The sequence below is a fragment of the Felis catus genome, chromosome C1, assembly GCF_018350175.1.
Source record: "Felis catus isolate Fca126 chromosome C1, F.catus_Fca126_mat1.0, whole genome shotgun sequence".
NCBI classification, from domain to species: Eukaryota; Metazoa; Chordata; class Mammalia; order Carnivora; family Felidae; genus Felis; species Felis catus.
In genome coordinates, this window is record NC_058375.1 from 36,170,230 (window position 1) to 36,182,789 (window position 12,560).

The 12,560-nt window shown below is 37.7% G+C and overlaps 1 protein-coding gene across 5 annotated transcripts in view; it reads right to left on the bottom strand.

The window, feature by feature from the left end:
• Positions 1-12,560, bottom strand: part of IPP (intracisternal A particle-promoted polypeptide) — a 41,338-nt gene that overhangs the window by 23,565 nt on the left and 5,213 nt on the right. For 4 of the 5 annotated variants that reach the window (XM_003990042.6, XM_023258634.2, XM_006934701.4 and 1 more), the window contains exons 3-5: positions 8,625-9,056; positions 2,526-2,681; positions 948-1,115 (exon numbers count right to left, since the gene is read on the bottom strand). In XM_003990042.6, the coding sequence (XP_003990091.3) occupies positions 948-1,115; positions 2,526-2,681; positions 8,625-9,056 (756 nt within the window). The remainder of the gene's footprint in view (positions 1-947; positions 1,116-2,525; positions 2,682-8,624; positions 9,057-12,560) is intronic. The other variant, XM_045035734.1, reaches the window with a different exon arrangement.

Below are 12,560 nucleotides of genomic sequence, written 5' to 3' on the forward strand. Positions count from 1 at the left end.
AGTGTGGTATGTAAGGATTAAATCAATAAATCCTATACCAGAAACTAATATTACACTGTATGTTAACTAACTGGTATTTCACTAAAAACTTGAGGGACACCTGGGTGGTTCAGTCAGTTAAGCATCCAACTCTTGGTGTCAGCTGAGGTCATGATCTCACGGTTCGTGGGTTCAAGCCCCACTTCGGGTTCTCTGCTGAAAGCTTATATCCTGCTTGCAATTCTCTCTCTCTCTCTCTCTCTCTCTCTCTGTCCTCTACTACCCCCACCCTCTCTCTCTCAAAAATAAATAAATGTTTTATAAATAAATAAATAGAAATTTAAAAAGACCAATCTAAAAAAAAAAAGATTTGTAATGCAGCTTCCAATATATGAAATTAAATTTCAAAATTAAAACAATTTTTATCACAAACACTGACCTAAATTTTGGTGCCACATTTTATTTTATTTATTTATTTTTTATTAAAAAAAAATTTTTTTTTAACATTTATTTATTTTTGAGACAGAGAGAGACAGAGCATGAACAGGGGAAGGGCAGAGAGAGAGGGAGACACAGAATCTGAAACAGGCTCCAGGCTCTGAGCTGTCAGCACAGAGCCCGACGTGGGGCTTGAACTCACGGACCGTGAGATCATGACCTGAGCCGAAGTCGGACGCTTAACCGACTGAGCCACCTAGGCGCCCCTGGTGCCACATTTTATAAACAACTTTTCATTAAAACCAAACTAAATATTCTGCCTCGTGATAAATCACAGTATCCCTCTGGTCTGAAACATTCAATATCTTGTGTTTCCTTTTTCTTTCTTCCATTCATTTATTCATTAAATATTTATGGAACACAATCATATCTATGTATACCCCATAGTACCTAACAATATACATAAGGCATATATACAGCCAACTTATGGCTAGAGACTAATAACAGAAAGAAGACATTTTCATTATTACCTCCAATAGCGTAAACCATCCCTCCCAGAACTGCTACTCCCAGCCCACATCGAGCCTGATGAAGTGAAGACACAGTGGTCCAGTACTGGCTAAAGGTGTCAAAACGTTCTACACAGCTGAGGGCTCTGCTATCACTCCAACGACCCCCCTGCAACCGAGTATATCCACCTGAACGAAGGAAAGGAGATACACAGCAAATCCTTTATTTAAATATGCAAATAACAGACATTAAGTAATTAACTATTTCATAGGAAGGAATAAGTGCTTTAAAGCCTGCCATATATACATATTTTATTCTTAAATGCACCAAGTCCTGAAAGATTATGGCTTAAATGCAATGAAGTCAACTACGGTGTTCTACCACCTGGTTTTGGTTCTAATAGAATGTCAGATAAAACATAAAAGGAGCAGGTTATCTGTCTAGTTAGGAATTTTCATCATGACTTCTATTAACATTTTTTTCAATTAAAAATAGTGAGTTGAGTGGTGCCTGGGTGGCTCAGTCAAACAACTGACTCTTGATTTTGGTTCAGGTCACAATCTCACAGTTCATGAGTCTGAGCCCCACATCAGGCTCCGCACACTGACAGTGTGGAACCTGCTTGGGATTCTCTCTCTCCCTCTTTCTCTGCCCTGCTTTCTCTCTCTCTCTCAAAATAAATACACTTAAAAAAAAGTGAGTTGAGGGACGCCTGGATGGCTCAGTCAGTTGAGCGTCCGACTTCGGCTCAGGTCATGATCTCACAGTCTGTGGGTTTGAGCCCCGCATCGGGCTCTGAGCTGAGGCTCAGAGCCTGTGCTCAGAGCCTGGAGCCTGCTTCGGATTCTGTGTCTCCCTCTCTCTCTGACACTCCCCCATTCATGCTCTGTCTCTCTCTGTCTCAAAAATAAATAAACATTAAAAAAATTAAAAAAAAAAAAAGCGAGTTGAAACCCTTGTTTAACTACACATCCCATCAGTAAAAAATCTTTAGCATGCATTCAAAAATTATGTATTTATATATTATAGCATATATGATATTATACATTTAATTACAAATTATAAATCATATTACAAAGTGAATATAAAATATTATGTATATAAATCTGGACAATCTGTCTCTATATGTCACATATTAATAAGGTTTAATGCTTTTTAAAATAAAAAAGAGGTTTTAATATGTTCATCTGATACTGTGAATTATCCTATATACTCACACTTTAGAGACCACTGGTTCCTATAATCCCTAATCATCTAAAATACCATGAAGAGTCAAAAATTTTGAAATTTTCCTTATTTTTCACTAGAATTCACATTTTTAACTTTAAAGTACTATTTCTTAAGTCAGTTATTTGACAATAATTGAGCAATCCAAGAACCCAACAATTGAGATCACAGAATAATAGATGTCAAATGAGCAGTTATTTATTCTTAGGTGTATCCACTATACTACACAATTTCTTAATCTGTAGTCTATCTGTGAAATTAAATATGCCTATTTGATACACCTGCATATTCTGATGTGTAAAATAACAAAATATTGAAAGATTTTAATCCTAAAAAGAGATTATTTGTATCACCTTTTTAAAGGTTCTCACCTACTGCATACAGGTACTTTCTTGCTTTCTTCCGAGGTCGAACCTTAGATGTCTGCAGAAAATTACAAAATTTGTTCTCTTTGGAAGATTTGCACACCTCACAGTACTCTTTCAAAAGTGTTTGCAACGCAACACGAAGATTGAAATCGGACACTCCTAAAGCAAGTTTAACAAGATAATGTTTCAATCAACTTTTAAATAATATTAAAAAAACGTGTTCTTATAAAGATAAAATACAAATACCAAAAAATAAAAACTCATCATCAAGCAATGGTGCTTGTTTCCTACAATACAAATTTTATTTTTCTCATTATTAATAAAGAATATACTTTCCCTAAATCAGATTGTTTTTAACAATATGCTTCATTATATCTAATTTGAAAACACATGCATTAGGATTTCCAAAGATGGCAAAGTGAAACAGGATCACAATTATCCAACAAAATGGAAAAATAAAATAGCCCAATACCTACATTTACAACTTAAAAACAAAAAGATATAAAATTATGTCATATACTTTTAAAAATGATAGTCAAAGCAAGAAACAAAAGATTCTAGTGGAACGAGGTCCATCTCCTCAAAAAGACTTTGAGCATGACTGGGTAGATTGTTCCTGCACAAGGATCCTTAGCTGAGGTGAAGTAGGGATAAAAGTCAACCTGTGTCCCACTTGGCAAGCTCTAAGATCTTGCCCTGTGAAAGGGCACTATTTTCTAATTTGCACAAAGGCACCAAATATGCCAGCAAGGGACTATCTCCAAGCCTTGAAGCCTAGAAGCAATATTGAGGAAACAAGGTCAACCAAGGAAATCTTGAGAATTCTCACTAATGCCTAATAATTTGGAAAGGTAGAATGAGCAGGTATAAAGCAGAACTGAGAAGTCAAAGAAAAAAACATTAAAAGAAATCCTTTGGGGGGCACCTGGGTGGATCAGTTGGTTAAGCCTCTGACTTTGGCTCAGGTCATGATCTTTTGGGCACTGGGCTCTGTGCTGACAGCTGAGAGCCTGGAGCCGGCTTTGGATTCTGTGTCTCCTTCTCTCTATGCCCCTCCCCCATTCGTGCTCTGTCTGTCTCTCTCAAAAATAAATAATAAAACATTAAAAAAAAAAAAAAGAAAAAGAAAAGAAATCCTTTGGGCGCCTGGGTGGCTTGGTCTGTTGAGCATCCAACTTGCGCTCAGGTCATGATCTCATAGTTCATAAGTTCAAGCCCCTCATTGGGCTCTCTGCTGTCAGCACAGAGCCCTCTTTGGATGCTATGCCCCCCTCTCTCTCTGCATATCCGTGGCTCACATTCTCTCTCTCTCAAAAATTAATAATAAAACGTTAAAAAAAAATCCTTTATAGGGCCATCAGTAAATGTAGAATCACCAGAGCTTGCCATCTAACAGAGCACAGTAGCAGCTAAAGTCCACACTAGTAAGACACATCCTTACCTGGGTTAAGTAAGCCCTGACACAAGATCAATAATTGGATTTGAGAGAGAGCTCTGAGACCAGGTCCTTAAGCAAATATCTAAGCCTTACCAGATCTCTGTTCTTCTACCACCATCATACCTTTGGTTAGAAAGAAGTGGCCAAAATACAACACAGTCCTCAAATTTTAGATGTAAGAAACAAAGTAGTTACATTAGTAGGCAAAAAAGGTGTCAAGGAGAATTAACTCTTACATTATCAGAGCTAAACTGGTTTAAACAAAGTTTCTCATGTTATGCATAGATCTCATGTTGAGCAATAGATCAAGAAATAACAATTCAACTATTAAAATATATCCCAGGAGGGGCGCCTGGGTGGCTCAGTCTGTTAAGCATCCAACTTCGGCTCAAGTCATGATCTCGTGGTTTGTGAGTTGGAGCCCTGCATCAGGCTCTGTGCTGACAGCTCACAGCCTGGAGCCTGCCTTGGATTCTGTGTCTCCCTCTCTCTCTGCCCCTACCCTGCTTGTACTCTCTCTCTCTCTCTCACTCTCTCTCAAAAAGAAATAAACATTATATTAAAAAATAAAATAAAAATTAAAAACTAAATAAATAAAATATATCCCAGGAAAAAGAAAAGAAGGAGATTGAAGAATTCAGTCTGGAAGAAAACCTTAGCCAAAAACAGAAACAGACTTGCCATAAATGCTTCATAGGATAGAATTACTTAAGAATATAGATCCTATTGGGGTGCCTGGGTGGCTACGCATCTGGTTGGTTAAGCATCTGACTCTTCACTTTGGCTCAGGTTATAATCCCACAGTTCGTGGGATCAAGCCCTGCCTCAGGCTCTGCACTGACAGTGCGGAGCCTGCTTGGGATTCTCTCTCTCACCCTCTCTCTGCCCCTCCCCCACGTGCATACTGTCTCTCTGTCTCTCTCTCTCTCAAAATACATAAGTAAACATTTAAAAAAAAATAGAGACCCTATTAAAAAAAAAAAAAAAAGCTTGGGGTACCTGGGTGGCTCAGTTGGTTGAGAATCCAGCCCCCCCTTTTTTTTAATGTATTTATTTATGTATTTATGTATTTATTTATTTATTTATTAACGTTTATTTTTGAGACAGAGAGAGACACAGCATGAATGGGGGGAGGGTCAGAGAGAGAGGGAGACACAGAATCAGAAGCAGGCTCCAGGCTCTGAGCTGTCAGCACAGAGCCCGACACGGGGCTCGAACTCACGGACCGCGAGATCATGACCTGAGCAGAAGTCAGACACTTAACTGACTGAGCCATACAGGTGCCCCAAAAGAACTTCATTCTTTCTTTCCTTTTTTTTTTTTTTTTTTTTTTTTTTTTAAAGTAGAGAGCTAGAGAGAGAGAGAAAGAGAGAATCCCACCCAGGCTCTGCACTCTCAGTGTTGAGCCCGATGCAGGGCTTGAACCCATGAACTGGGGGATCATGACCTGAGCTGAAATCAAGATTGGATGCTTAACTGACTGAGCCACCCAAGCGCCCCCCTCTCTTTTTTAAATATTTGAGAGAGAGAGAGCAGGGGAAAGCTTTTGCCCTATTCCTAATTCTCATGATTCCACAGAAATGTGTCTGGATAATTTCTCTTTTCTTTTTTAGCATTTAAAGACAGTCAGTCTTCATTATTTGTGGACTCCTTATTTGGGAATACATGTACTCACTAAAATGCATTTGTAACCCAAATTAAAACTCACAGAGCTTTGCTAGTCATTCACAGATATGCCACAGAGTGGCATATGAATCACCTGACACGCATGTTTCCAGGTGAGAACTGAACAAGGTGATGCTTTGCCTCTTATTTCAGCTCTCATACTATAAACAAATGTCCTTTTCACAGTCTCTTTGGTGCCACGCTTTTCACATTTTTGTGCTTTGTTGACTTCATTGTTAAAAATGACCCCACGCCTACTTTTGAAGTGCTGTCTAGTGTTCCTAATTGCAGGAAGCCTGTGGTATACCTTATGGAATTAATACATGTATTGGATAGGTTTCATTCAGGCATGAGTTATAGTGCTGTTGGCCATGAGTTCAACATTAATGAATCAAGTATATAAATTAAATAAGGTGCTTCTGATAGACACACACATAAAACAAGGTTATGTATTGATCATCTGGCAAAAATATTGTGACCAGAGTAAGAACTTCCCAGTATTTCCCCTAGGAACAATGTTTCAGTATTTGCCAATTCAAAGTTTGTGGCAACTTTACAGAGCATAATAACTGTGAATAATGAGAACTGATTGAGTAATATATGTGTATTAATAAAAGATAACATTCAGAAAAACCTACAAAATTCTGTTAACACTGTTAAGAGTAGAAAAAAACTAAAAATCCACATTAAGTATAATTTTTTTCTTTTTTTTAAGTTTACTTATTTATTTTTAGAGAGCACAAATGGGGAGGGGTAGAGAGAGGGAGAGGGAGAGAGAATCCCAAGCAGGTTCCTCTGCACTGTCAGTGGGGAGTCTGATGCAGGGCTCAAATTCATGAGCCTTGAGATTATGACCTGAGCTGAAATCAAGTCACAGCCCTAACCGACTGAGCCAGACGGGCACCCCCATATTAAATATAATTTTTTCACAGAATTACACCTTTAATGCTAGTGGTGTATTTAATTCATAAGAAGCTCATTTGCGGGGCGCCTGGGTGGCTCAGTCAGTTGAGCATCCAACTTGCACTCAGGTCATGATCTTGCAGTTCATAAGTTCAAGCCCTATATCAGGTTCTGTGCTGACAGCTCAAAGCCTGGAGCCTGCTTCAGATTCTGTGTCTCCCTCTCTCTGCCCCTTCCCTGCTCAGGCTCTGTCTCTCCCTGTCTCTCAAAAATGAATAAATGTTAAAAAAAAAAAAAAAAAAGAAGAAGCTCATTTGTAACTCAGTCATATCCTAAAGTTTCAATGCACAACAAGGGTAAGAGCTTCAAATCTTAAAACCAGGTCTAAGGTAGGTGGTTTTTTTTTTTTTTTTGAATTAACTTTTTTTTTTTTTAATTTACATCCAAATTAGTTAGCATATAGTGCAACAATGATTTCAGGAGTAGATTCCTTAATGTCCCTTACTCATTTAGCCCATCCCCCCCTCCCACAACCCCTCCAGTAACCCTCAGTTTGTTCTCCATATTTATGAATCTCTTCTGTTTTGTCCTCCTCCCTGCTTTTATATTATTTTTGCTTCCCTTCCCTATGTTCATCTGTTTTGTCTCTTAAAGTCCTCATAGGAGTGAAGTCATATGATTTTTGTCTTTCTCTGACTGACTAATTTCACTTAGGATAATACCCTCCAGTTCTATCCATGTAGTTGCAAATGACAAGATTTCATTCTTTTTGATTGCCAAGTAATACTCCATTGTATAAACATACCACCTCTTTATCCATTCATCCATCAATGGACATTTGGGCTTTTTCCATACTTTGGCTATTGTTGACAGTGCTGCTATAAACATGGGGGTGCATGTGTCCCTTCGAAACAGCACACCTGTATCCCTTGGATAAATGCCTAGTAGTGCAATTGCTGGGTCATAGGGTAGTTCTATTTTTAGCACCAGCTTGTATTCCAAAGGTCTAAGGTAGTTTTCAAAAATAAATTTAGGATGCCTGGGTGGCTCAAGTCACGGTTTTTGAGTTTGAGTCCTACATTAGGCTCTCCACTCTCAGTGCCAAGTCCGCTTTGGATCCTCTGTCTCCTTCTCTGCCTCTCCCCCACTTGTACTCTTTCAAAAATAAACAAACATTAAAAAATAAATAAATAAATAAATAGATAAATAGATAAATAAATAAATTTAAATATGGGGTGCCTGGCTGGTTCAGTCAGTGGGCAGGTAACTTTTAATACTAAGGTTGTGGGCTCAAGCTCCACATTGAGTGTAGAGAGTACTTAAAAATAAAATCTTAATTAATGAATAATTTAAATACATATTATCATTCTTCTAATATAACAATTTAAACTATTTTATACTATGATGAAAAGTATTTTCAAAGTTTCATACCTAAAGATAATTCAAAGGCTACTTAGAAGCTATGATACTGTATCAATATAAAATTCATTTTTATTATTTTTTTAAATGTTTATTTATTTACTTAGAGAGAGAGAGCATAAGCAGGGGAGGGGTAGAGAATGGGAGACAGAATCCCAAGCAGGTTCCACAGGGAGCCCAACTCAGGGCTCAATCCCACAAACCATGAGATCATGACCTGAACCAAAATCAAGAGTCGGACAATTAACTGACTGAGCCACCCAGGAGTGAATATAAAATTAATTTTATAAAGAGAAGACTTACAGGATTTATTGAGTTTGGGTTTTGTTTTTAGCATATGCATTCTCCTCAAATGACAGGTTTTGCTGAATTTATCTTACACTGAAATATAATCAGTATTACCAAAAACAGCAGTGGTATTTTAGCTCTGTCACTGATTTTATTTATACCTCTAATCTCCCTTAGTATTTAATCTCGAGAAAGGTATGTAAAGGTTTGATTAAAATAATGGCTATAAATACTGAATACCACTATCCACAAAACACAAAAGTTGTATCTTGCATATAGTAATCATTCAATAAATGTCTGCTATTGGACTGAAAAATGAAAACATTATCACATTTCAACAGAAAAAGCCACTGGATATTGACTCATTTGACAAGCAACAAAAAAATTACCTTCAATATACTTTAAAAGCCTCTGAGGAGGTAATAAAGGGAATCGAATTGGTTCTAGCACTTCCACCACATATTTTCTTCTTTTTCCCAGATCCTTCAGAATCCATTGCATTGCAGCTAAGAAGACCTGATATTCATCCTCAATACTAAGCTCTTCGCTTCGCAAAATTTTGATCAGTTGATCTTTTGTAAGTGCCAGGAACTCTTCCCCACTATGAACCTCCAAGAAATGGACATGAATGTAGTTTTCTGTGAATTCCAAAAGATCATGGCAGGCAATTTGCTCAGAGAACTGAAAGATCCCAATGCAGTTCAGTGGATCAATTTGTCCTTTCAGAAATTCACAGCAAAGATTAACAACTTCAGTCAACTGTAGCATGTCTGCTGCAACAATCAACTCCTGGACATTATTCACGCCTATGTTCACTATACCTAGGGAAGTAGGGAGACAAATTAACCAAAAAATAAAACAAACATTTGACTTATGGTCAAAAAGCATTATTTATTTAATATAATTTAATATATTAACTGATAGCTTAGTGTTTGCAGAGTTGATAGATGCTAAGTAAAAAGCAACAGGGTGCCTGGGTGGCTCAGTTGGTTAAGCATCTGACTTCAGCTCAGATCATGGTCTCATAGCAGCTCAGAGCCTGGAGCCTGCTTCGGATTCTGTACCTCCCTCTCTCTCTGCCCCTTCCCTGCTCGCACTCTTTCTCACTCTCAATCTCTCTCTCTCTCTCAAAAATAAATAAACCTTAAAAATAAATTTTTTAAAATAATTTTTAAAAAAAGCAACAAAGGATTTGTAGAAAGAGCAGAAAACTAAATGATGATAATTAACATTTATGGAACACTTACAATGGATAGACACATTAATTGTTTTAGACATTCATTTAACTGTCACCACGACCCCATATAATAGATATTATTTTTTTCTTTTTCTATCAAAACAGAATCAAAAACTTTAAATAATTTGTCACCAAGTCACATGATCAAGTGATTGGGGTAAGGATTGCTATCAAAGTCCATGCTTTTAACATAAGGCTGTTTAACATAATGCATCTAACATTTACTAAGGCACTGAGGTGAGTAACGCAGAGTCTCCATCTTCAATTATGATAAAGTGCCATACAAACATTAATTTTTAATACTAGGTATAATCAGGAGTCTATACCATATGAGAAGTTTTAAATACTTAACATTTAGTAACTATGTATACCACTCTCTTTCTAGATGGCTTCACTTTCATATATTTACATATGTGACTTTGAGAGAATACCAAATAGTCAATTATATTTAGAAGGGGAAAAAAACACTGTAATTCTCCTATCTGATAAGGATAAACTCTCAATTCAATCTTATACTTGCCCTTCATCCCCTTTATGATATTCACTCCACTAAACTATTTATCTAAAGTTTGTATTCCCAGTAAGATTTATAAAGTCTGTTGGGGGGAAGGTTTGTCCCTTCTGTATTCTCAATGCCTAGCATCCACAGGTGTTCAAAAAATTTGTCTTAAATAAACGAATGGCCAAAGAGATTATGGTAAGAGGAAGAATATGGCTTGTTGAATGCAAACGGGGATTTCTGAAAGTATAAGAAATGGAATCCACCATGGGAGCAAATGGTAGTGGCTGCAGAGAAAATGGAGGTAAGACTTAGTTGAGCGAAATGAGAATTCACTACAAATTTGGACAAGGTAAGATTATGGGTTGTGATCTATGAAGACTGAATGACTGTTACTGGATAAAGCCAAGAGTTACTTGAGAGCAATACAAAGAATGCCCTATAACTTAATAAGGCTTTATAGCTTACAAAAAGCACTTTTACATTTATTAAAATTTATCTCATTTAACCTTCACATGAATTATGAAATGCTATCCCCACTTAACAGCTAAGGAAAATGAGGTTCTCACAAGCTGATTTCAAATTTGTAAGTACCTAACTGCACTATCTATAAAGCTCTGTGAAGGCAGAGGCTCTGCCTATCTGGTGTACTATCATATCCCAAGTGCTTAGCTCACAAAAAGTATTCATGTGGAGCGCCTGGCTGGTTCAGTCAGTAGAGCATACAACTCTTGATCTCGGGGGTTGTGAGTTCAAGCTCCACATTGGGCATAGAGCTTACCTTTAAAAAAGTATTCATAAATATCTGTTGAAAGAATGAATGATTGACTAAAGAAATGGAAATGCCTTGTATCAAATAGCTAATTAGTGACAGAACTAGATCACAAACCCAGGTTATTTGATTTTAAGTGAAGTACATAAAAATCTAATGTGAGAAAAATCTGTTAAGATCTGTTAGAACTGGGAATGGTTAATAAAGAATGTATAGATAGGGGCGCCTGGGTGGCTCAGTTGGTTGAGCATCCGACTTCTGCTCAGATCATGATCTCACAGTTTGTGGGTTCAAGCCCCGCGTCAGGCTCTGTGCTGACAGCTCAGAGCTTCAGATATTCAGATACTGTGTCTCCCTCTCTCTCTCCCCTGATCACACTCTGTCTCTCTCTCAAAAATAAATAAGGATTTAAAAAAAAAAAAAAGAATGTATAGATAAATCCAAAGGAGAGATCAATAGAATAACAGGTTTTGCTGTGCCCACATCCCCCCAAAAGGAAATGCTATTGCAGTGAAAGAACATGTTTTTTAAGAACAAATTATATCAAAGATTGCAAAGTTCCCTGTCCAATAAATACTCAATATCCATTTTCTTTTCATCCTTTACTAAGAGAACCGTGATTTTGCTGTGGGTGGTCATTGTGCTCTGCTGCAAATTACATTTCTTAGTCTCCCTTACAGATAGGGATGAGTTATTTACTATTTGGCCAATGGGATATATGCAGCAGTTACTGGGTAGGGCTAACAGAAAAAGTTAAAAAGAGCATAGACTTAGCTAGCAGGCCCTCTGCCTTTTCCCCTTCCTCCTTCCACTGGCTGGAGTTCAGCGATACGAGATTAGAAGCTACAAGCCATAGATGGTAGAGCGAAATGTTGGGAAAATAATAGGATGCTAATGACATCATGAAACCACCCTGCCATCCTTGGAATGCCTACTATGAATTCACTTTTGTGGAAAAATAAATTTCTATCTTGTTAAGCCACTTTATATCTTCTACTAGTAGCCAAATGCTATTCTTAACTATTTTAACCTTAAATTTCAGTATTCTAGAATGTTGTTTCTCCCAAATATGCTCAGTACTATTTATTTCTCTGGGTTTTGCTACTTTTTTTTTAAATGTTTTATTTATTCTTGAGAGAGAGAGAGAGACAGAGCATGAGCGAGGGAGGGGCAGAGAGAGAGTGGGACACAGAATCCAAAGCAGGCTCCAGACTCCGAGCTGTCAGTACAGAGCCCGACGCGGGGCTCGAACCCACAAGTGGTGAGATCATGACCTGAGCCAAAGTCAGATGTTCAACCGACTGAGCCACCCAGGCGCCCCTGGGTTTTACTAGTTTTTATCTATTTGATGGAAGTGCTAATCACCAACAATATGATGATAGTACCGGGAACATTGTCTTTCAATAAGTATCTCTTGTTGCTACCCTTAAACAGAGGCAGAATAGACACTTTGCAGTATTCTTCTGTTTTTATGTAGTTCACTAATTCCATCAGATTAATCTGTGTTAATTTACATTTTGGAAATAAAAGAAGCAGGGGCATTTATGAAACAGTTTTCAGCTCACACAAATCATTTAGAAAAGGTAAAAAAAATCCTTCAACGCTAATTTGTACATTAGCCAATAGACAGGGCTGCATTAAAGATAGTAATTTTTAGGGGTGCCTGGGTGGCTCAGTCGGGTTAAGCGTCCGACTTCAGCTCAGGTCCTGATCTCGCGGTCTGTGAGTTGGAGCCCCGCGTTAGGCTCTGTGCTGACAGCTGGGAGCCTGGAGCCTGCTTCACATTCTGTGTCTCCCTCTCTCTCTGCCTCTCCCTC